Below are 25,379 nucleotides of genomic sequence, written 5' to 3' on the forward strand. Positions count from 1 at the left end.
AGCAGTCAATCATTTTGCTGACCAATCATGTGGTCTATAATTGTATTTTCCCCCCCCCTTAAATGTGATGAGTAAGGTTCAGGACCTTACTCCTGTGTATATGTGTGTGTGTGTGTGCATATTTAAATGGTCAGGTAAACAATTGTTTACTTAACTATGAATTCATAAAACATTAAAACATTTGGGCTGCTTCTAGCACTTTTGGCCCTGGACAGTAGTTTCTAGTCTAGAAACTACAAACATGGCCATATTTGGTGGCGTTTCTAGGCGCACATATATGGCGTAATTCGCGGAGGGATCCCTGCTTGTCAGAACCATGGTGAGATCGCAGAGAAGGCAGTGAACAGGAGATCTAACGTATAGCTCAAACCCTCAATAGGACGGAGACACTTCACCGTGAGGAGGTTCTGACGTGAACATCTGGGAAAACAAATGTTAACTTTCGGATAGTATCGACCGCTAGACTGTCTAGCGTTCCTGGGAGCTGGCTTTCAGCTGACTTACTGGCGTTCTGCGGTGGAAATAGCACAAAAAATGTCGTCTCCGAGTCCGGGTAAAAGGCGAATGGATACCGATGTGGTGAAACTGTATCCTTTTTTCAACAGAACATAAACAACAGTACGTCTTAACATCCGTCATGTATGAATAAGTGCTGTGTGAGCTGTTTAAATGAATGCTGCTCGTTAGTCTTTGTATGACTAAACATATAGGAATTTCTGTGTGAATTAGTGCTGTTTTGTGTAAACAACATTTTGATAGCGTTAGCCAAGTGTTAGCTATTTCTGTCCTGCGAACCTTCAGTTGCTTATCGGGACAACTCTATTAGCCAATCACATCGGTCACAGGTTCATGTAGCGTTTATGCACAATATGTGACAAACATTAGCTTAGTATGCTGTGTATATTAAGAATGTCCCAGAACGAAGCTAGTCCTCTGCTGTTCTGTGAATGTCTTTCATCTTGTTTGACCACTACCAGATCCAGTACTACATGAATCACCTTGTGGCAGTTTGGTTTCTTTGTCCAGCTTGCTATTTTTTTAGGAGGAAGGGAAGGGAAGGGGGGGAGTTGAGTCAAACTGCCCCCTCAAACGTTTACGCAGGAGCTTGTTTACATAACGTAAGGTTAACTGAAGCAGCAGCTTTCTTTTGTTTCACTCCATTACAATAGAAAAACTGTTCTCGCCGTTGAAGCGAGTACATTTTCTCCCCGTCTTTATGTCGTTGCTTTTGTCCACCAACACGCTGAGGTTTTGTAATTTTGTTGTTGAAACGCAGCTGAGCTTTGCTGTGTAGTCTGTTGGTTAATTTCAACATCAAAATGGCCACCTGATCAGTGTATCTGACTCTGTTTCACTGTCTCATAGCTTACTGGTGTTAATTTAAGGAGCTGGATCCTGTAGTTTATGAACAGCATTCGTTCTCATTGGAGTCTGAGCTGCAGAGCAGCATCTAGTTTGTTCCTACTTTTTTTTTTGTTGCTATTATTATTATTGAAAGCCTTCATCAGCTGACTTGTTTTTGTAGTGCTGCTGTATTTTGGCTCTGACAAAAGCGAATTGTCCAGCCGAACCAGAGCAGCAACAAAACGGATTTCCAGCCCCATAAATTGTTCCTGAACGTTATGAACTGGTAGCCCCTCTTTTTGTTGTTTTTTGTTCCAGCACAGTGAAAAAACCAGCTAAGTGATTGGGCAGCCTGTTACTATCCGGAAACCACAAGGGGGAGGGACTTAGAACAGCTGATGGGATGGCAGTGCAGCTTAGTCAAATAAGGGGTTTGAAGTGGGCTGGTCAAATGAAATCAGTAAGGGAAGGTTGCCCAAACAGGTTTAACAGATTTATCAAGAAAGGGGAGAGAATATGATAAAATTTGATTTTAATATATTTCTGTTTTAACTTTAAAGCTACCAACCAGGCTTTTCTGTGGAATCAAAGAGACCGTGTTTACATGCAGTTTGTTAGCTCAGTATAACGTAAATGACTTGATAGTTTTTTTGTTGTTGTTGTTTTATTTTTTTATTTTTGCTCTTTTAGTCAATAAAGTTTTCCATTCCCATAGCAAGTTTTGACTAGCATACTCACACTTTTTTATATTACAACCATAAATGTGTCAGTGTTTTATGGAGATTTGGCATCCTGATCTATGAAGCCATAGACCAGGATGAATTATTGTATAATTAAGAGGAAAGAAAACCATATGTAGTTTTCAAAAAAAAAAAATTCTCTCAAGTATAAGTCTGATGATACGGCATCTGTACATTAAGCTGCTCGTGTTGCAGTTAGTGCTGCAAAGGCTTTTCAGTACATCTCTGTTACATACCGTCTAGAGATTGAAATATTTGCCAATTCTGCTTCACAACCTCTCAGTCAGATATGAATATTCAAGTTTTGCCAGAGATTCTCAATTGGATTTGGTTCTGGACTTTGACTCACTTCAGTCTCATGTCTTTTGCAATGTCTTCCTGGTTGTTTTCCAGGACTGCTTTGTATTTCCATCCATCCATCTTCTTGACTAAGTTAACTGAAGACAGGCATCCCCCCTCAGCATGATGCTGCCGCCACCATTCTTCACCGCATGGACTGTTGTGTTCAGGCTTATGCGGAGTACTGGTCATCTGCTGTATTGGCCAGAAAGTTCAGTCTTGGTCTTGCATTCTTCCCTAAACTGCAGTTGGAACTTCCCATTGCTATTTTTACAGCAGTGGCTTTTTCTGTTCTTTTTTTTTTTTATCTTGCGACGTTTCCTCAAAGTTGTCTAATTTCTAATATTATCCTTTAAAAAAATTTAAATTCTCTCACCTTAGCTGTGGATCTTACAGTTTCTCCTAATCGTCCTTGGGACTTGTGGCTTAGAGCTGCACAGTACATCTGTAATAGTTCTTACAATTTCAAAATGTGCAAAATGTAAGAACACTGCTTGGATTTCAGGAACATTTCTTAACAACAAAACACACAGAAGTTTTATATGTAGAACAGGGCAGATGGACATGACCAAGTAGTTAAAACATCCACATGGTCTAGTTGATGTTTGCTTGATAATTTGTTGAAATCTGCTAGAAGTTACTCATCTGCCAAACTTTTTTTTTATGAATGCCAGCTGATCAGCTTGATGCCGTTGACCAGAATCCCACACAGAGCTACATTTTTCGGGCTTGTTCTTTAAACCAAACAAACGAGAAAAAAAACCCCATTATAATTTGTAAAATCATAGCCGTGTGGAAACCCATACGCTATTACTTAGCTGTGTGTTTCTTCAGTCCAAAAATTCACACATCAAACATGTTCCTTTCAGAATTGAGTTCTCTAATTTTGGCCTACTCCCTGAGGCATTTTGTTGCATTTGCTTATGAGAAACTGCACTTGTTTGAGCAAGTCTTTTTTTGCTTCCCCTACTTGACACCCAATATGGTTATTGCAGCTGTGACAGACGAGTGAAACAGACAGTAAGACTTCTCTGTCTTCCCCCCCCCCTCAGTGCATAAAATCTTGCAGTAGTTGTACAGCCGCTCTCCTCATTCAGCTGCCTGACTGACAGGCTGGAGCAGATTTGCTGTTTGCCACCTGCTCAGCTCTGCACAATGAGCTGTGTTTATTAGCAGAGCATTCAGCGTTAGCGGTCAGCAGCAAGTGTTCAAGAAGGCGAGCGTGTGTTTAAATGCCAGACTAAAACGTGGGATTCACCGCCTCTAGGTTTCATTTTTTTTTGTGTGTGTCAGAATTAAAGCAGTCTACCTCACTCTGTTTGGATTCTCAGAAAGCAAAAAAAAAACTTTGCTGCTGACGCCTTTCTGTGCCGCCTATCTGCTCCCTCCGTGGGTGTAACTGAAGCCTGAAACTCACACCACTTTTAAGATGGCTTCAGAGAGGTTGCATGAATTAATTTGCGGTGAACGCCAGAGAGAGTTAAGAATCTGGAGCGGAGGCCATGAGGGAATTTGTCTTCAGAAATCTCAGAAAAACCTCAACGTGTAACATGATTGGTTTAAAGCTTCTTTTTTTCTTTCTTTCCTAAGATCGACGACAATTTGCATTTTAATTTATTTATTTTTTATATATATATTTATAAGCTCATAGCTGCTTTGCTCAGTTCCGATTTTTGCCCAAGGTTTCTTTCTGTTCTTTTGCAGCTTTTTACAAAGACGTTTAGCCTTGAGCAGCAAAAGGTGTTCAGTCTGAATCTCGACCTGTGTAACTTTTCCCTGTTATGGATTCCATGTTGCTCTTGAACTTCTCTGGAACACGGTGTTCTTCAGTGAGGATCTGTGCAGACTGTGACATTGCAAAGAGCTTTAGGTTCAGCTTGTTGTGCAGGATTAGCTGTAGCTTTCTCTCTCATATGTGTGGATGGCCACATTTGTTTCAATGGATGCTAAAGTAGCTGTTTGAATCAGAGGACGTTTCTGGTTAAAATCCAGGTCAACAAATGTTGATCCATGTTGTAGCTGAAACCTACTCAGTGACTTGTAAAGTTTTCACATTTTGCTTCATTACTGAAGCGTACAACATAAAATATGACATAATTATAATTTGGAATGAAAGTTTTGTTTTTGAGCCAATCCTTTTTTCTTTTTTTTGAAAAATGGCTCAACTTTATTAAAACTGGGTGAAGAGTATTCTTGAGCATCGGTTTTAAATGTTGTACAGACTTCCAGTTGAATTTATGTCAGGACTTTGACTGAGCCTTTCTTCCATAAGAACATGCTTTGATATTAATAATTGTATCGGAGCTCTGACGGTGTGTTTAGGGTCGTTGCTTTGCTGGAAGGTCAACCTCTTTTTAGCTCCATTCATTTTCCTTCCAGCGCTAACATGCTTCCCTGCCACAGCTGAAGTACAGCATGCCAGCATGACACTGCCACCACCGTGTTCTACTGTGAGGACGCTGGCTTTTGTTGCAATGTTTTACACTCAGGATAAGACTTTTATATTTTCAACATAGGCTGTCTTGCTGAATGGCTTGAGCAGAGGTTAATGAGATGTTCTTAGCTTGGATGTTGTTTCATTATTTACCTGTGTGTGACTTCTGAAGGCTGAATTATATTCAGGTTCTCAATCTTGTTTTGCTATTTCTCTTTGCAAAAAAAGTTTTAGTTTTTAATTTACCTTCCACTTGATAATTATTAAGTTTTTGTTTGCTATGCAACATTGTGGAATCTGTGGCCAGTTTTAATGAATGTGGAAACTGTGGCAGCACTGATTGGTAAATTAAGTTTGACAAAGGAGGCCTGACAAGCGCAGTCTGACTGCTTTTTTTTTTTTTTTTTTGCTAACATGTATGCATTTCTTTCCATTTCTTAAATCTTCATACCACGAAAGGGTGTGTGAGTGTGTGTTGGCAAGATTCAACTATGATTGCAGTGTGGATGGAGAGGAGTTCCATGAAGCATGGCCGGTTATAATTCATATTCAGGACTATTGGGATTTATTAGGGAGGGGACCTGCATATTTATCCTACCCTAGTATCCATCATATTAACGCCGCATGATATGGCAGCTTTTCGCTCTCCTTCCAAATAAGCTCATTTTCTGCTTTTCTTTTATCAACAGCCCTCCATCTTTCCCCCGTTTAAGTTGAATCTCACTCCTGAGCTTTATCTGCTCTCCGCTTTTGGCCCCATTGTGCTCTGGTAACGAGACATCCGGACAGCATCAGCGCGCCGTTCTTTTGTGTTTCCCATTTACAGGAGCCCCTGTGACCTCCACCTCCTGCTGCTGTGTCAGAACGTGTCACCCAGTCACAGGCGGCTAATCGGACCTCCACCTCCACACTCGCCCCTCCACCACCCCCCACCTTCCCCCACGCTATTATCGCTGCACTGGACAAACTGAACGCGGTCTGCTGAAGGGAATTACCAGCAGTTTTCTGCCCTTTCCTGAACGAGCGACTGATTTGAGAGAAGCTGGAGTTGAAGCAGATTTAGTGTTTTAGACGGAGTGGGATAGCTTCACAGCATTTAAGTGGGTAAAAAAAAATAGAAGAAGTTTGAAGAGTGGGAAAAATTCAGACAACAAAGATGGAATACACTGCAGAGTGTTATGAGTTTCTTTATTTACCCTTTAAATCTGATACAAGAAGTAACTACCACGAATGTTTCGAAATTAAGCTTCATTGTATTTGATGCTTTTAACAAAATGTTTATAATATTTTCTGAGTATCATACCTGATACATTAGGCCTTTATGGTGTTGGATGTTAAAATAGCTGGGAGCTTCATTGTAACAGTAATAGTGGGTCTGAAAGTAGCAGATCTACTTTTGAAGGCTCTAGATTTTTTTTTTCTCTCCACTGCCGCCACATACTTGCTCAGAAAGCGGCTAGAAAATTGACGATACTTTGTATTATTTCCTCTCTATTCAAATTATTTCATTAAATGTACTTCTCACTGACTTGGCTGTTAGCTTTTTTCAGTGATGAAAACCAGCCCCAGGAATAGTTTTACATTTTATTTATTAAGACTTAAGCTAGTTTTGTTGTAACCATATTAGAAAAGCATGCAGTTTCAACGTGACTTCACAATAAATCCACATGATGCTCACTTCTCTCTATCCCAAACTTGCTTCAGGCACCAACTGTATGGCAAACTGTTACCCTATGTTTTACTTCCTAGTATCAAAGGAAAACATAAAAATGTTTTTTTGCATGTATACTGTAGTAAACATCAGCCCTTTATTTATTTGACTGGTTCCATTCCATACCATTTATTTAAAATTGGTAAAACTGTAAATATCTTCAGTCTGTGATATTTTTTTAATAGAAAATATTTATTTATTTTATACTTATTGGTTGTTTAAAAGGTCTAACAGAATAGGCTGTCTGACTTTTGAACAAAGCTATTGTCTTAACAGGTCCCCACTTTGATTGACAGTCTTACATTGTGGGTCCAGGAGCCGGTCCCCTTCACTTGGAGGAGACGTGAGCCCCTCGGCTTTAATTCCACTGTTCTTACAGTGACGCTTCCTGCACGTCTGGCTGAGTTCCCGCAGAAAAACAGATGGACTGAACTTCCTTACTGTTTCGCCTTCTTTTTTTTTTTTTTTTTCTTTTTTTGGCCACTAGGTAGCTTAGCCAGTTTTTTCCATGCATGAGTGTAATTATCATGGTTTTTTTTTGTTATTTTATTATCTTCTAAATGAATTTGTCTGAATGTTGAAAATGTATTTTCGTAAAGACCCTTATCAAAGAGCGCACGTCCACAACGTCCACGCCCCATTTTTTAATCAGCTGCTGTTCGCTTCTTGTCTGGAAGAAATTGATAAAATGAACACTGCATTATATACATGTGTATATATATATATACATATTTTTTTTTCATCACTACTTTGAATTTCAGGTTAGCTGTTCCTTCATTACACAGCTGGAAATCCACCTTTTGTCGTTCTCATGCCAGACAGCAAACCTTGTCTGAGGTTTCCTCATTAGGCTGTCGCCTCAGATTCGGCCCGTTGTGTCTCCTGCCCTGGCTCAGTTTTGTGTTCATTAATGATCGTGTCATTTGTTCCTCCGCGCATGCGGCCGAGACACTCGCACACAGACACACGCACACATGCACGGATGGGCCCCTGCGTGCTGTAGCTGTAAATAGACTGTTGATTTAGTGAAGGGTTGAGAGGAGGAGCAGCTGAAGGATTCACATTTGATTGCGGTGGGTGGGCTCTCATCTCTCAGCAGTGAAGACAAAGAACTTGGCCTGTTCATTTCTGTGCTGCTTCAGCTCGCGCTCTGGGAGGTAGCCTTCAATATATTTGGGCTTTCATCTAATGGAAGGCAAATCTGCATTGCAAAAGGAGATTTTTTTATTTATTTATTTTTTTGGTGTTGAGGTTCTGTTGAGGTAGTGTTTCAAGTTATTTCAAGGCGTCGTAGAGTTTCAGGTGCATTATTCTGCTTTTTACATTTGTATTTTTACTGCTAAAGAATTCCCCTCGTCTTATTTTTAAGTCAGTAGTTAATTTCTTGTGAAAAAAAAAAAAAAAAGTCTCCATAGGTCTGTATTATTGACCTTTTTCAAAGCAAAACGAAGTAAAGTTATTCCCAGTTCATGTATTTCCCATCCAACCTTTAAAGTGAGTGCACCACTTCATCTGCCAGACATTTACATGTGGATCTGAGTGAGTCAGGCCTTTGGGGCCATATGTCCATTGATATGTAAAACCTGCTGCAAGGATTTCTTCTGCGCAGCCCACACATGCTGGCCTCACCATCAGTATTCAGACACTGAAAGTGTCAGAAGGAGCTGAAAGCTTTGAGAGCAAGTCGGTTTAAGCTGCAGTTTTGTTCTGAAATGCCAAACTTCTCATTTGAACATTAGTAAAATGCAGTCAGTTTGAGTGGAAGCTTTTGTTATTAATTTGTGGCAAACACTGGAGGCTCTTTTGTGTAGTTTCTGCAGGTCTGGTGTAATAGAGGATGCTACGTATGTATGTGTGGAAGGAGGAATTCCTGCTGTCATGTTCACTCAATCAGAGGCACATTTGTTATGGATTTTAGTGTTTCTATAATTTCAATGCAAACAAACTGCATCAATGTACAGATTTTATAAATTGGCTCTGAGTTAATATTCTTATGAATAGGCTGGCAATAAGGATCTATGATTCTTAGTAAAATGTAAATCATGCTTTTTTATAATGTCCTGTTTGTGCTAACAGTTTTTTGGGATGGGGACATTTTACTTGCTAAAAAAATTCAAATATAAGGTGAAAAAGTTAAATATATTTTGTCACTCATTTCAGAAAGTAAGACTCGTACAGAGAATCATAGTAGAGAATCGTGCTGCTAATGAGCTAATTAACACAAAACAGCTGCAAAGGTTTCCTGAGCCTTTAAACAGGACCTCAGTCTGGGTCAGTAGGCTGCACAATAATGGGTAAGACTGAAGGACAGATGACCAAAGGACGGTCATTGATATCTTCCACAAGGAGCGAAAGCCTCAAAAGCTGGTTGTTCAGAGGGCTGTATCCAAGTAGAGTCATAGAAAATTGAGCGGAAGGGAAACTTTGCGTTCTTTGTCAAGCCACCTCTGAACCACAGATACCAGAAGTCTCTTTTCAGATGAAAGTTAAGTTTGCATTTTATTTGGAAATGAAGACTCCAGAGTCTGGAGGAAGAGAATCCATGTTGCTTGTAACATTTCTAGTCATTGATGATGACTGTAGGACGCTCAGGTTCAGTCAACACAGCCATCTATCAGGATGTCTTAGACCTCTTAATGTTTCTTCCTGCTGACAAGTAGATTCTGGCTTCATTTTCCAGCAGGACTATGCACCTGTCCACACTGATAAAGGTACCAAAAGCTGCTTCAGTGACCATAGTGTTACTGTGCTTGATCGGCCTGCAAAGTCACCTGGGCTGAACCCCAAAGAGAATCTATGTGGCATTGTTAAGGGAAAGATGAGACACATAAGACCCATCAAGGCAGATGACCTGAAAGCTGCTATCAAAGCAACCTGAGCTTCCATTACACCTCAGCAGAGCAACAGGCTGACTGAGGGCATAGAAATGAACATACTTCTCAGAAACTTGACATTTGTGTCTGAAAGTATTGTATTTTTTCTTTATCTCTTGTAATATTCACATTTTTTGAAAGACACAATTTCAGATTTTCATTATCTATAAACTACATTGATCAAAATTACAATAAATAAAGGCTTTAAATACGATACTGTGTAATGAATCCAGATATAAGAATTTCACTTTCTGAAATGAGAGACACACTTTTTGTTTTTGATGAATTTCACATTTTTTGTACTTGTTGCCTCACAGCACTGCCAACTTTCAACAGCAGTTCAACAACCCTTACTAAAGTTTGTCGGACTTTCAAAAAAAAAAGTCTTTGTACTTGTCATGGACTGTATGAGTCATCCAGTTTTGCAGCCATGATATTTAGACATACTATGCAGATTTCTTTTTTTATTCAAGCTCATCAATAATTCTTGTAAACGCATCAAATATGACAGGTACAGTATTACTATACTATAATCTACAATCCAAAGTTACTTAAATTTAGAAGTAGTTTCCAAATCAAAATGCTTATTGTGCAGAATATTATATATTTTTGCTATTCGACAGCTGAACTTATTTATCTTGTCAGAGAGAGAAGAGAGTTATTTTTCAGTGAGAGGAAAAAAAAACTATGAAAAGCAAATTGTGACAGAACTGTTCATGTTCTCATCAGTAGTTTAGTAAAGTGCATGGAAAACTCTATCCTGGGTTATTTGTATGTGGTGAAAACAAAAAGGGATCAAAAATGACACCTTGTGGAACTCCTTCAGTAGTACTTTACAGTACTTTACAATCCAGTATTACTTGACTAATTAATTGAGTTATATGCTAGCCCAGCTTAGCTAACAGAATATTCCTTGGTTTTCCCATCCTTGTTAATGCGTTGTGTTAAGAAGTGAGTGGCTATGTAATTGCCTGATGAGAATTTATCAAGGTATTGGGCTTTACGACTGAATCATTTATTTCTGGGTTGATTAATGAATAAATGCAGGATTGTTTCGTATGATAAATGAATGTTTCTGCTGGAGCATCTTGTGATTTCTGAAATTGTTACTATTAGACAGAGCGCTACATGCTTACAGCGCAAACTATAAGCACGTGAACTGCAATATATTAAAGCTAAAATCACATGTAGTAATATGTAGGTACTGATAACTGACTTTGTATTTTAATTCTTTAATCATAATACCCACCCAACAGGCGCGCAAAGCAGTAAGTGGTTATAAAAAAAAATACTTTTTTTTTTTTTTTCAAAGCTATAATTTCATAACTTGGGATTTTTTTTCCTCAACTAGAAAAATTTACAGATTAATTTCTTTAGTTTTCTAAATTTTTTTTTTCCCAGTGTGAGTTTCTGCTTCTAACAATCACTCATAATAAAATGTTTTGCACATTTTTCACCGGAGGACCAATATTTGTGGCACTATAAATAAGTACTTAACTTTATGCGATTAGAGTATTTAAGACCCCAAGATGCATTAAAAAGTTACAGAGGAATTTCAGTAGTTGCTGATTCAATAGAATTTGGCACTTTTACGGCATTTCTTTTCGAAATTAATAAGATTTGTTAAATAACACTGTTTCTCATGGACTAATGTGATGGATTAAACTGGTTTGTGGCTAATGTTAATATCAGTGATAGGAGGTGAAAATGGAGTCATGGGTCACTGAAGTTTGTTGTTGATAATTGCAAGGGGGGTGAAACTGTGTGTTTGGGTTTGATCTGGTTTAATCTCGTTCCCACGGCAACGGCCGGGCCCGTCGCTCAGCCTGCCGCTGCAGGACGGCTGCCGTGCTCGCTCGAGCTCGACCTCGGTTTTTCAGGCGGCGTGCTCAGCGTGTGCTGTCGCACAGTAATCTACTTTGCTCGGTGACATACAAAGTTGGATGCACAAACAGCCATATTTGAATACAGGATTGGACTTTAAACGGAGCAGCGTGCATGCAAAGCAATTCCAAACCAATAATCTCCAAATTAAATATGCAAAATGAAACTTTCGTAGGCTCTCGTTTCTGTAACACCACTGAAAGAACAGTTTATGTATTACAGACGTTAATGGTTGTTCGTTTTCAGATGTATATTCTAGTGTTTCTGTTCTTGTTAGACATTTTAGACTTGGATAGATTGGAACGTTTTAAGGACATTTTTTTCATTTTTTACTCTGTGTAGTTCTAGTTTTTGTGGAGGAAGCCTACCTGTCGCTCACACCCCAGTGACAGCAGCTGTGTTTCCTGCCTTTCATCTTCAAGGTTTTTTTTTTTTTCATTGTAGTCTTGCTTCAAGTTGAGTTTGAGGCAGGGAAAGTGAAACAGAGGTCTCTGGTGCAGAGTTCCTCATCTCTACTGTAAAACTTGCTCTCTGTTTCTCTCTTTCTGTTGAAGCTATCTTGTTTCTTCTTCCCTTTAAAAAGTTTCACTAACACTCCTTTCTGCAGCCTTTTTAGTCATATGCCATGAAACGTGCTTCTAACTTTTCTGCTAGTAACTTTTCTTTTACGTTGCTTTGGCTAGATCTGGATTGAGTTTAAATAATTAGAGAGTTTTAATCATTTCTTTGTGTAGATCATTTGTGAAGTTGGAAAATGGTGCTGCTTCTGAGGCAGAATCAACAATATATTGTCTTTTAAATCATCTCATGTAGTTTAAAACAGTCTAGAATTAGATTTTTTTTTTTTTCCATCTTCAGAGTTGGGGTAAGTTCAGAAAAAATGTTTAGTTTCAAGATTTTTCTCCTAATTCCATGATCTAAAAGATAATTACATATGTTTCGACAAAATATCCATGTTTTGCTGCTATTTTTTTATTATTACTATTTAATTTGCACTACTCTACTTTTTAATTTGACTCACAGCTTTTGTTGCTGTTAAACTTATTGATGGTTTTGGTTTTTAAATTAGCAATAGAACCAATACATCAATGTGCACACACACACAATATAAGAAATTAGTCCCCCTTACACAAGAGTTTTGAACTGGACCTGGTTTAGATGCCAGGTCCAATGCATAAACACTGCAGATCACAAACTGCGCTCGACATATTCTGTATTTATAGTGAGCTTCTACACAAATGATTTAATTAGGACAAGTATTATAGATTCTACAATAAACTAGATCTAAGTTGGTCTATAAAGTAAAAATGCCTTTTATTATAGAATTGATTCACCAACTTCAGAATTGTGTTCTCTGATGATTTGTGAAACATGAAGACCCAAACTGGAAAAATGTCTTATGATCCGATTCACTGAATGAATCTAGAAATTTAGAAATCTGCAGAAACTCTGCAGGCTGTTTGTTGCCAGTGCTTCATTTTATTTTTCAACTTTGATATCTTTTTCTCTCTTTAATGTATGAAGATTACGACACTAAAAATTAACTTTCTAAAACTGCTTTTTTGAAAGCCTCATCTCCTCCTGTAAAAATGGAACAAAACAAGGAAACATCGCTGTGTTTTCCTGCCTCCTGCTGCTCGTACACAAAGCAGAGAAAGGGTTGTGAAACTTTTAAGCACTTTCCTGCTGCAAGTTCAACAAACACCGTCTCCAAGGAGGAGATGTTCGAGTGCATATGACACCACATTGTTTGACAGCAAGCTGTTTATAATTCGTCATGTTTATTTTCCCTACTTGGAAAGAGGTTGAGCGGGATGTGATATTTTGATTCTGGGGTCAAACGGGGATAGTGGCCTGGAAGGGCCAGAAGAACAACAAACATGTCTGCACCGCAGCTGAAAATGCCATTTACCGGATATATTTACACCTCAGGCTGACGATGTGCTCCGCAAGCAAACCAAAAGTACATTAGGAAACACAATTGGGTTTTATCTATTCATAATTCTTGTTAGAACCACAAAACTGAGCATATTTTATTGGGTTTTGATGTGACAGACGGATAGTCGTAGTGAAGTGGGGAGAAGGTGATTCATGGTTTGGAAATCCACTCTGAAAAAAACCTGACAGGCCTTTGTGTTCAGCCTCTTTCACTCTGACACCCCTGAATAAAATTAAGTGCAACTAACTGGCTCTAATCCAACTATATATATTTAAATCTTGAGTTGGTAAGCTTACATTCAAAACGCTTCAAACTACTTTATATTCTGGTTTCCATGTGTGAAATAGTCTGGATACGTCTGTGTTTTGTTCATTCATTCTGCTGGTTTGACTGACCCTTGTGTGTTAGATTATGTGTGTGTATATAAAAAGATATTGACCTGGTACTGTCCTCAGATTATGATGTGTACTAATCCAAGTTGGGGGATGGACAGGTGTTATGCTAAGATGGAAAACCACGAAAGAGCTTTAATAAAACATCATAAAATTCAGTTTGTGCAAAGTTGTTATTATTTTCATCTTCAAGCTATACCTAGCATTTATGTCTTTGGAGAAACTCCTTTAGCATGCATCCAAACCCAGTTTTTGGTAGCACGCCACGCAGCGTATGTCCATCCCCACCTTCTGAAGCCGCTCTACCAGCAGCTGTAGAATCAAGAGGCTTCGGTTTTTCCTTTGACCGATTTCTGTCACATTCCTTTCTGGAGCGTAATGCAGTCGTCTTCATCAGTGAGGCCTTGTTATTTAGTCTCTATGAGAAGTGATCGCCTCGAGCCTCCCCGTCTGAAATTAAGAGCCAATGACTCAGAGCGCTAGCTCACCTGACGACTCTGATCAGATAAAATTCATCACTGTTCGGGTTCAGACTTGCTCGCCACGCCGTCATATTAATTTGCAGTGCTTTGTTGTTGGTGGGATGATGTATAGGAGATGGAATGTACCCAGTCCAGCTATATTCACTGTCAAAGGGAAGGATGTTCTTAAGAAAGCATGGGCAGGTAGCCGTTTCTCATGATATGACGAGCTCGAGTCAAAAATACTACGTTGTCATGGTAATAGCTGGAAATTTTTCACAGGAGTGTTAGAAAACAGTTTAACAACAGCAGTAATTACTCCTGCTGTTGTTGAGGTAATGCAACATGTCTTTCATAGTCATTCCAGCTGACATTTATGTTGATGTCATACAGAGACATCAGCAAATGTATAAATGATCTGTTTAAGTTGTATATCTTTAGAGGTGTTTTGACCAAAATGACTTAGCCGCTTGTAGCTTCCCCTCCAGCATAGTCATGATGTATGACGCTCCTTTAGTTTGAAGGAAACTATTAGTTATTTCTGGCAGGAAATTGTTCCTAAATGCTATTTATTGTATTTCCTTTTAGCCAGCTAAACAGAAGCTTGCAGTGACATATGGAGCAGAACAGCACTGTGACCAGAAAACAACTTAATTTACACATCAGGAATGATATAACAGAAAATTTCAGTGGTTTTGATCCCTTAATACCAGTAGGGGAACCCAGGCCTTGTACTACTTGGGCTCTCTCTTAGAAGAAAAAACATTTTTAAAGATGAAATTCATAAATTTACTTTTTAGTATAGCCTGCAATTATTGGTTTATCTTTATTTATTTATTTTTACTTTTGGGACGCAGCCTTTTTATTTTTGCCAAACTCAGACTCTGGCTTTTGTGCGTCTCGTCTCAAACACAAGTTTTGGTGACAAAAGCAACAGTTTTTCTTTTTAGACCTTATCTGAAGTGGCGATCATTTTACTGCCTATGTTTGTGGCTTATGTGGATTTGACGTCCAAAAATATGACGTTCTGGATTTGCTTTCGACATCAAAATATTATGGATATAGACTGTAGCTTACCCAGGTCTGACTTAGAGACTTGGTGAGGTTGTTTTTTTTTTGTATTATCTTTTTAAAAACTGGATGACAACATATCTGGCTAACAAATTTTCTCGTATAATATAGTAAAGACCTCTTATGCTTTCATATATTCTGAAGACACAAAGCATTTATGTCAAATTTTACACCATGAGGTCGGGTCCGACTTTGAGTCTGAAATGGTTAACCTGCAGCATTATCCGTATGGATTCTTATCCCCCACCTTGTCGCACTGTTATCTTCCAGTGTAACCGTTGCCGCCCATCCCCCCTCCGCTGTGTTGTATGTGCAGCTTTTCTCTCACTCCAGTGGTTTCACTGTTGGATAAATGCCCCTAAGTGCTTACATCCAGAACAGAGCTTGGTGAGCTGCAACATGTGAACACTTTGCTTTTAGTTGGACTTGGTGAGGATGGTTTCTATCAGCTCCTGAAGTTTGTGCTGCTTTACACGAATGTCTCTGTGTCGGTGATTTATCAGTATTTCTTGGATTTCACTCGACTCGCATCAGAAAGAGACTCCCCGACTCAAGTTCACATCCAAGCAGAAAGCCTCCTCTTCTGTCTGACAGTGACACATTTCTTTAGTGAAGCCAGGGAATCATTCTGCTCTTAGCGGACTAAACTGGAGCTTAAAATAACCTCCAGTTCAATTTAACCCATTGATATCTGTGATGCTACTAACGGGGTACGCTCTCAATCAAGCACGCTGCTGCCTTGTGTCTGATGTTTTCGGTCATTTCTGGCTGTTGTGATTTTGGGTCTTTTCTTATTGTACACGTTTAGTGGTTGATTTATTCACTTATTCTTTTGTTTTGCTTCTTATAAATGGGATTTAAAAGAGTAAAAATTTGAGTAAACCTAAGCTTCACAGATGTTTGTTTCATGCAGCTCGAGCCTCGAGGGTTTCTTGTTGTGAATTTTGTGCTTAACTGAAGGACAACTTGGAATTTCTTCTAACAATTTTCTCCTGTGATGCATATTTTATCATTTAATGAACAAATTTAAATAATCAGAAGGGCTTTAACCTCGAATGGGGAAAAATGAAATAATTGGCGGGGGGGAAGGAGGAGCGAGAAAAGGCCAGTGGTTTGTGGTTAATGTCCAAATAAAATCATATTGGGTTTTTTTCCTGCATATTTTTGTTGATATCAGATTATGTTTCCTACTGGAGATTTCCTAATCTGTTGGTACACAATCTAAAATGAAAAAAGATGGGCTAAATGTGTGGAAAATAGACTTAAGCAACTTGTGTTCTTGCAGTAAAACCATGGGAAGAGAATAGAAAAGCAAACTTCAGATGTTTTCTGTTTTCCTATACAACCAAATTTTAATAGCTTTTGATTATTTATTTATTTATTTTTTTGTGGTTTTGTTTTTGTTTGTCTGATCACAAAGCAGTTTTCCTTAACAGCCTTTTAGCATCGAGAGCAAGCATGAAGTCACCATCCTCAGTGGACTCAATGAATTTGTAGTGAAGTTTTATGGCCCACAAGGAAGTAAGTATTCCTGCTTGATTTTTGTTTTCTTGCCATTTTTATATTTTTATTCCATTTTCAGCCACATATTCTCTCCTTAGTTTAGTCACTTTAATGTTTCTCCATCCAGTCATTTATCATCAACCAGTTTTTAAACGGGCATGACCTGAGACGAAATTCTCATCATACGCTCCAAGGTTATCTGCTCAAGAAATCTAAATATTTTTAACATGATCTTATGTGTTTACAGCAAGTTGGCGATGACAGAGCTGTTCTTGTATACCTCTGCAGGTCTGTTGGAGATACTGAGAAGCTTGTTCAGAAGTAGGCATAGAACATCTAAATTACTGTGTCATCAGCATAGATGTAAAAAAGCAGAGTTCAGAATGCCCTGTCATTGGCTATGTATATTTCCAGAAAACAAAGGACCGAGCGTTGCACCTTGCGGAATCCCCTTAGTAGTTTTCAAGGTCTTACTGTGCAGAATTTTATTTTTTTGTCCTTTTTGGTTGGAGTAACATACATAATATCTTAGGTTAGCTGCTTGATTAGGTGGAGTGATGTGGTTATTTTTCAGTTATTAACTACAGAACTCCAGAACACACACGCACACACACCGATAATGAATGTCATCCTAAAGATCAGGGGATTCTGTTGTGTGAAAAACGGAGGTTCCGCACAGTCGGGTAGGAATGTAAAATGAATTGAAACCAGACCCCAGGCTACGGAGTGTGAAACAAAGTAGAGCCACAGCCTCATCTGCAGGAAATACTTCCTCCTTATTGTGTTCACAACATCTGCCACACGCTGCCCCTCATGCATCGGTAAAAAGAGGAAGAGGCTCCTCTTGACTCCAAAATGTGTCAAACGAAGCGTCGCTGCTGCTGCTGGACGCCGACGTACATGTGCGTCGTCGTCCAGCCATAACAAGTGTGTGCGCTGGCCACTTTCAGTACGTGGTTCTTGTTACACACGGCTATTCTGGGAGAGCAGCACACTCGCTAACGTCGCTCTCGTTCCTCTTTGATGTCTGTGAATAATCCTGAAATGATTCGAAGGTGAAGATTTCTCACGGGCTGAAATGCGTAACTCTGTAAAAGAGGCATAGAGATGGGAGTGAAAAGCCCGGCTGCAGCGGAGGAAATTGACGCAACTTAAGGGCTGCTGAAGTGTGTGAAGGGTGGAACATCAGGGAAGTAAGACAATTTTGTGTGCTTGGTGGTCTTCCTTTATCATCTCCTTTCCTCTTGTCATGCACAGCACCGTACGAGGGAGGTGTGTGGAAAGTGCGAGTAGATCTTCCTGATAAATACCCATTCAAATCGCCATCCATAGGTAGGAGCTCTGCCGTCACGCATCCGATGTTTAGCTTTAACTGAGACTGTGCTGATTTCACTCTGCTCTTTCAGGATTCATGAACAAGATTTTTCATCCCAACATTGATGAAGCGTGAGTCCATTTAAGTCAAATATTTATGTTAATGGTGTTCTGAGTGTTTGTCGTGTTTTTTTTTTTTACACTGCAATTACATTACATCCAGACTATTAAAGCTATTAGTTTTTACTACATTTTATTGTACAGCTTATTAATTACTGGTCTACAAAACATTAGGTCTGTTATAGACATACAGTTCCACTTGTAGGGCAATACGTTTTGAGCACACCACACTATCTATAGGATTGGGGTCCAAAGACAGATTGGGTTTGTTTCTGGTTGAGACAAACTGATTTTTATTTAACATGTCTTTGCTTTTCAAAGATCTTATGATTCCAATTCACTCTTAATCCAGCCCATAAGTTGGATAAGGTATTTATAGGCGAAATAGACCTACAGTATCTCACACCACACCACTGACAAACTCCTAACTTCATTCTGACGGAATAGTTCACCTGGACTATTGTACCAGAATCTGAAGAACTTGTTGAAAAAGACATTTCTGGAACAAACCTTTATTTTAGTCATATTTAAGAAGTTTAAAAACGGTTGAGGTTGATATTTTGGGAAGGCCATTCCAAAAGTTTAATGTTTGGCTACTACGTAGATACATTCTTAATGTGTAATTGGTATCATTGTTTTGTTGGGATACCCAAGTGTGTTAAATGCTTGATTTCCTCTGGGTTTTCAGGTCAGGAACAGTGTGCTTAGATGTCATCAACCAGACATGGACAGCTCTTTATGGTGAGTGATTTCACAGACGTACATGTTTAAATTAAATTCGCCCACCCAAACCCGTGTGAATAATTCATTGTGGCGTGTGATAAGGGGCGAATAGCTAGCCCCTTGAGCACACCAGACAACCACTGTTGGTCCTAATCTACTTACTGGGGGAGAAAAGTAAACACTAATAAGGTAATGCTGTAACCCACCAAGGTCAGGAAACCTTCACCTCAGACAGATGAGTCTCTGTTTGCCGGCTTTAAGATGGCTTGCTCTCATTACTCTTCCCGATTAGTTTCTCATGATGTCGCCTCTCGAGAGCTAAAGTAGCAGTTGAACTGAGAAATGGTGCTATCGTGATGTAAAGAGCTGACGCTTCAGTGTCAATTTCTGTTAATTGCAACCGGTGCGCTCACATGGGAAGATAAGTTTTAGATTCATAGTCTCCTTTTGTTTCTTTGACCATTTGTGCTTATGCCAATCTGATAAAGACAGTCAGATTGGAGAACGGTGTTTCAACTAGGCCAACAGTCAGAGAATTGTGCGTAGAGCTTACCTACAAAGGGGGAGATTTTGAAAGCATTAAAATGCGCTAATTGCTTTGAAAAGACAAGGGAAGCTGCTTAATTTGACCAAACCCAACAGTGACACTGAGTGGAGAAGGGGAGAATTGCAGGTCCTCTAAAAAAAGACCAGCTATGAAAAAATTAAGTTTGAGTCAAAAATATTTGAACTCATTACTTTACGGATTTTTAAAACAGCACCTTATCAAGGTAAAAAGAGAGCATAAAGCCATTGGTTACTCTGGAAGAGCTGCAGAGACATACAGCTCAGCTGGGAGAGTGACAGGACAAAAGTAGTCATACTGTAGAACAACAGCAAGAAAAACATTTTTGTTCACACAAAACATAATGCAGGGGGGAAAAAAAACCTGTTGGAGGTTTCAAAAGACTTCAGAGCGTTGGGAGGTTCACTTACCAGCAGAACATCGATCCAAAACGCCCAGCCAGAGCTGCAGTGGAATGTTTTCTATTAATGGGTTAGAATTGCTCCATTAGGTTTAGCTCTAGTGTCTATGAACTTCTAGTGTCTATAAACCTTTTGCAATGGTCAAATTCAGACCTTTTTTTTGTTGTTTTCATGCTTAGATCTGACCAACATCTTTGAATCGTTCCTGCCCCAACTGCTGGCTTACCCAAACCCCATCGACCCCCTTAACGGCGACGCAGCTGCCATGTATCTTCATCGGCCAGAGGAGTACAAACAAAAAATCAAAGGTTAATCCTAAATGAGTTTAAAAAAAAGAATAAAATAAAAAGTTGCTCTTTTTATTTCAATCCTATGAGCCATTGTGACTCTGTTTTCTGTCTTTTCTTCTCCAGAGTACATTCAGAAATATGCAACAGAGGAAGCCCTGAAGGAGCAGGAGGAAGGAACGGGAGACTCTTCATCTGAAAGCTCCATGTCTGATTTCTCAGAAGACGAAGCCCAGGACATGGAGTTGTAGTAATAAAGGGTTCCCTCCCAATCACTCCCCTTCCTTTAACCCCCCCACAGAGACTATATTTGATTTCCTAACCACGAGAAAGCAGACTTATAATATTCATATTTAAACAAGTTGATTTTTTTATTTTTATTATTACGACTAAACAAGGATTTTTATGGATATATAGCCTTTGGTGTGTTTTGACAGACGCCCCTTCTCCTCTGTAGTCGTTCTCCCCGATAGCGTTCACAATCTCTGCTGCATTTGTTCAATGTTGTAAAATTCCTCCACCCGAAGCGTCCCGTTCCTTTGCTTAGACTTTTTTTTTTTTCTTTCTCCATTTGACACAGCCAGCCACGTCCCTCCATGCTAATTGGTAACATGTCGGTTGCTCTTTGAAGGCGAAAAGTGCTCCCATCTCCTCCAAGACAGTATTTGTAAAAACTTGATAACTTTTGAGACAAAAGTTGACTTTCCTTGCAAATTTGAAGCGAAACACGTTCTGCATGTCCCTCCCCTGTCCCTCTCTGCTGTGCTGGCTGCGATGCGCACAACTGTTGCAAACTAGAGCAAGTATGGGGGGGAGGAAATGCTTCTGTTTTATTCAGGTTACAAAACTCTTATTTTAAGGCACACAGCCCCAGCAGATACTCATCGATGAATGCAGAATACTTGCTAAGCATATCTCTGGTAACATACTAATGAAGAAAAGTCTGGAATAATAAGGTCTGTTTCGGTTTAAGTGCTGTGTTGGATGTTACATATTTTTGTTTTAGTCTTTTGACCGTCTTGGTGTTTAAAAGAAGAAAAAAAAAACAGGCCGATATTGCAGAACAGATGAATGCCTGTCTGACTACAGGGTGACATGGATTGCTCTGGGTATCTGATTTAAGCACATTTCATTAAAAAAAAAAAAAAGTCTGTAATATAAACCATATTTTTGGCCTGTTTTTTTTTTTTTTTTTTTAAGAATAAAATTATTCTTAGTCAGAAAGCAGATTGTCCTTGTTGCTAAAAACCAGCATGAAAGGAAGTTTTAAACTTGTGAAGCATCCCACACTCAATGATCTTTGAGTTTTTGGGTTGATCGGGCTGAAAATGAAGAGCACTTTTTGTTCTGTTTCTTAGGTTTTTATTTTTTTTTATTTATTTTTTTGGTCGCTACATACAGGTTAGTCCTTCTCACATTCCACTGCTCTGTCCCCTTTGTAATCGGTCCGACCTGTGCTGTGTTACCTGACAAGTGGCAGTCTGCTTTTACTAAGAAGAAAAAGACATTTGGGGGGGGGGGGGGGGGGGAAATGTAGGTAGAAATTGGTCTCCTTAACCTAAAACAAACCTCTGTGTGGTAAGTAATGATGCTGAAAGAACAACATTACAAACAGTGCAAACATAAGTTGGTTCTATTACCCAAAAACTTTTATTACCTGTACTCTTTAAAAAAAAAAAAAAAAAAAAATTGTTCACTTTGTGATAAAAATATTGAGTTTTTATGGTTTTTTTTAAAAAACAATAAAGTGTCTGTCTACTGCATATGGCTCTGGCCTCCTAAAAAAACAAAAAAACCAAACAAAAAAAACCAACAGTTTGAGCCAAAACGTTAACTTTTTGATGCCGATCAGGGTGAAAATTGGTGCAAATCCAGAAAACTGACATATTTTGTTGCTCTGGTTCCCAAGATGAATAGTGCATGCTTCTGGGAAGTCATCACATCACCTTCAGTTTAACCCTCCCCTCCCACTCTTCTGTGCCTCATCATTGCATCAAGAAACTCAAGCAAAAACCATGTATTTAAGAAGCCATGGAGACGACTTGTAATATTCTAGAGAAGCACATCGTTTTAACTCTCTTCCTTCTTTTTCTTTTCTGGGTGCGAGTCCGTTCTGTTGTCTTTGTGCGCCGACACAAAATTCATCTGAAACGCCCCAGGTTTTATTATAGCGAATGTTTGAAGTACTCTTTGCTTCTGTTCTGCATTGTGGTTAACCATGTTTCACCTAGAAGGTATTAAAAAAAAAAACAGGCAGAAAATCATGCAGGAATTGTTGAGCTGGTTTTTTTTGTGTTTGTTTTGTTTTGTTACTGCGTCAGGATAGATAGATTTGTAGTTTGGTAAACCTATTAATGAGGTTCTTTAGTAACGGGGAATTTTCACTCTCATCTAACCGTATAGATGCACCCGCTCGAGCTTGTACAGCGATTTTATTTTGAGGCGCAGCGGTTGTGACGGATCTGACTTGTACAGAAAGCAGAAATGTGGCTCGGATCTTTCTACTGTCAGACTGTTTTTGTGCTCTTGAACATCCACTCGTTCAAATGCAGAGGCATCCCTTTTGTTTTCAGTTTGTAACAGAACAATTTGATTTATTTATTTTTTTAAAAAAGATGTGTTAATTTCTCTCACCTGCAGCTGTGTGGCTTTTGGTGAAAGCTTTCCTTTTCAAGATGTTCCACGTGTTCCCTACTAGTTTACCTGCTGCTTGTGACACTTGCCTTGGCCATCCTAGTAAAATATATTTTTAATATACCAGCTGATTTATCATGCAAACGTCTTTTTTAAAAAAAGATACTATTGAAACTATCTAGAGTGGAAGTGCACCAGTCAGTCAGCCAGAAATTGGAATCTGCAAGTTTCCTTTTGGTCATCTCTCATTGGTCATAAGTGAGTCAAATACTGAAATCTCTCCCCCCCTAATTAAATTAATAAAATTAAGACTAAACATTTTTGTCATAAAAATGCATCAGGGCATTTATTTAAGTTTAACTGAAATCAGATCAAATTTGAGGTCACATTCATTGACCCATCCATGAGGATAATCTTGTAATTCTTTCATTTTTTGTTGGATTCAAAACTAACATGTCTATCAAACAATTTGCAACACTTTTTTGTCCTGGCAGGTATTTTTTGTGGCTGGAAAAAGCCTGATAGATGCATCTCTACTTCAGAGATATTGCTATACTGGAGCGCTGAGGTTGGTGTGTTTCCAGAGAAGAATCGTGAAAATAAGGTCGACTCACCCAAATATGAGAAATTACTTAAACTTTTCTGGCACTTTGTATCCACTCAGCAAAACTAGACATTAAAATGTCTAGTTTTGACCTGATGTTTGTTCCCATCTTGGAGCTTCTTGGCTGTAAAGGACCGTAATCTGTGCTCGCCTGCGCACCCTGTCGGATAGAACGACGAGGAGCTTAAGCCAAACTTTAAAAGCCCCACTCTTTGTTAGCACAACCGAAGAGTCGTCTGCACAAAAGATCCCGCCTCTCTCTCTCCCTCCGCTTTGTTGACTGTCTCCTTTTAGCAGTTGCATGCTTTTCAGTGCACACCTTCACTCAGTTTCTGGTGCTTGTGTGGATTTTCTAACCCCTTCCAGGCACTCCTACCATCATCAGCCCCTTTTTATCAAGCACACACTGCTTTGAACATGTAAGTTTGAAAAAAAAAGGAAAAAAAAAACTATGTATTTGGTACCTATTGTGTGATACTTGCAGCATTTAAAAAGACAGAAGGTTTTATGTTTTGATTTGTTAAAAAAAATTCATTCTGGTCTTAATTTGTTCATCTTATTTTCCCTTTTTTTCCCCCTCCCCCATTGTGAAGTGGGCATGCTTGTCAAAAAGACAAATGCTCTCTGTTAACAGGCTTATAATCTCATAAATAGTTGTGTATAAAATAAACTGTTATAACTTCTTTTTTAATAAAACATTGAATATGTATATGCGCTTCTGTGTGATGCTGATTTCTTTTGTGTAAGTCCTATATTTAAAAGTGCCATAAAAGATGCATTTGTTTTGTTCTTTTAAAAGTCAGAAAGTGTTGTATCGATCCAGCAAAATAAAAATTATTTTTAAGACTGATTATCTTCAGTGGTACCTAAAACATCCCTTTAGTTCCAGAGTAAACTGCAACTTGTAGTTTACTCTGGGTGTTTCCATCTCTACATGTAGACGTGAGAACTTGATTAATAACATTTATATTTATTAGCTTTCAGTTTCATGGATTAAAATGTACTTTGCTGTTGATGATGTTTTAATCTATTTAAAATGATAACGGTTTCAAAACGACATTTTAATTGGTTATTTTAGTAGATAATTTAGTAAAACATTTCAAGTTCAAGTGGAAGTTTTTGCTTTCCACATTTTTCCACTAGGTGTCAGTGTGGTCCCGCTCAGCGGTTGGTGCAGAAACGTCCAGAGTGAGGCCTGCTTCCTGTCGGTGCTGTGAAGCTGACGGAGCACAACAGGTGCCTTTGCTGTTATCTGAAATGTAGATGGTTCATGAGCATCTCCTGAGGTTTAGCTTCTTTTTTTTATTATATGGTAAATGAACAACTTCGACTGGAGTTGATAATTTCTTAGTTTGTTGCGTACCCTGAAAACATGACGGTCACTATGACGGTTTTACCAGCGGACCAGACGAGGGCGCTAGCTCATCTTCTGTTCCTGTGTCCATCAGCTGAAACTCCCCACCGGCCCTCTGTATAATCACAGCAGGGGGGATAAATGTTCCGACATAAGGCTGTTTAATCCGCTCTCCTCTGAAAAATGTATTCTGTCACGCAGCAATCTGTCCTCTCTTCCTGTTTTGTCTTCATCGCTGCTGCAAAGCCAAAACGTGGAATTTCTCTCCCATCTCTGACATGAAAACCGCCAAATAATTAAAGAGCAACTGAAGCTGAAAACTGATTAAAACGTGAAAATGGCTTTTTTAAATTCAAACTCGTCGACACGTCGGACACTGTACAGAATTTGAGGTGAGGTTTTGAAATAACGGAACCCTAACAGAATTAAAATGGGCTTAAAGAAAAAAAAAAAGATGCTTGGTTTAAAAGATATGAGCAGCTTCCCTGTCGTTGTCACTACCAAGCATCTCCGTGGAAATGTGTTCAGTGTCGGAGGTTTCAGAAGCTAACTCTGTTTTAAACTTCTCCATAATCTTAACCTGTCTGCTGCGGGGTTCTTCGGTTTTAATGAAGTTTTTCCCCCTTGAAGAGCTGGAATCGTACTGACATCAAATTAAAATAGGAGGGCTCTATAAATGTTTTAAA

The 25,379-nt window shown here is 38.9% G+C and overlaps 1 protein-coding gene across 1 annotated transcript; it reads left to right on the plus strand.

The window, feature by feature from the left end:
• Positions 1-272: 272 nt before the first annotated feature.
• ube2h (ubiquitin-conjugating enzyme E2H (UBC8 homolog, yeast)) lies at positions 273-24,048 on the plus strand. The gene is made up of 7 exons (XM_032589252.1): positions 273-587; positions 16,633-16,709; positions 17,949-18,023; positions 18,098-18,137; positions 18,814-18,866; positions 19,994-20,122; positions 20,228-24,048. The coding sequence occupies exons 1-7, from the start codon at positions 535-537 to the stop codon at positions 20,350-20,352; spliced, it is 552 nt and encodes a 183-aa protein (XP_032445143.1). The 5' UTR covers positions 273-534; the 3' UTR covers positions 20,353-24,048.
• Positions 24,049-25,379: the final 1,331 nt, after the last annotated feature.

Source organism: Xiphophorus hellerii, chromosome 17, assembly GCF_003331165.1.
Source record: "Xiphophorus hellerii strain 12219 chromosome 17, Xiphophorus_hellerii-4.1, whole genome shotgun sequence".
NCBI classification, from domain to species: Eukaryota; Metazoa; Chordata; class Actinopteri; order Cyprinodontiformes; family Poeciliidae; genus Xiphophorus; species Xiphophorus hellerii.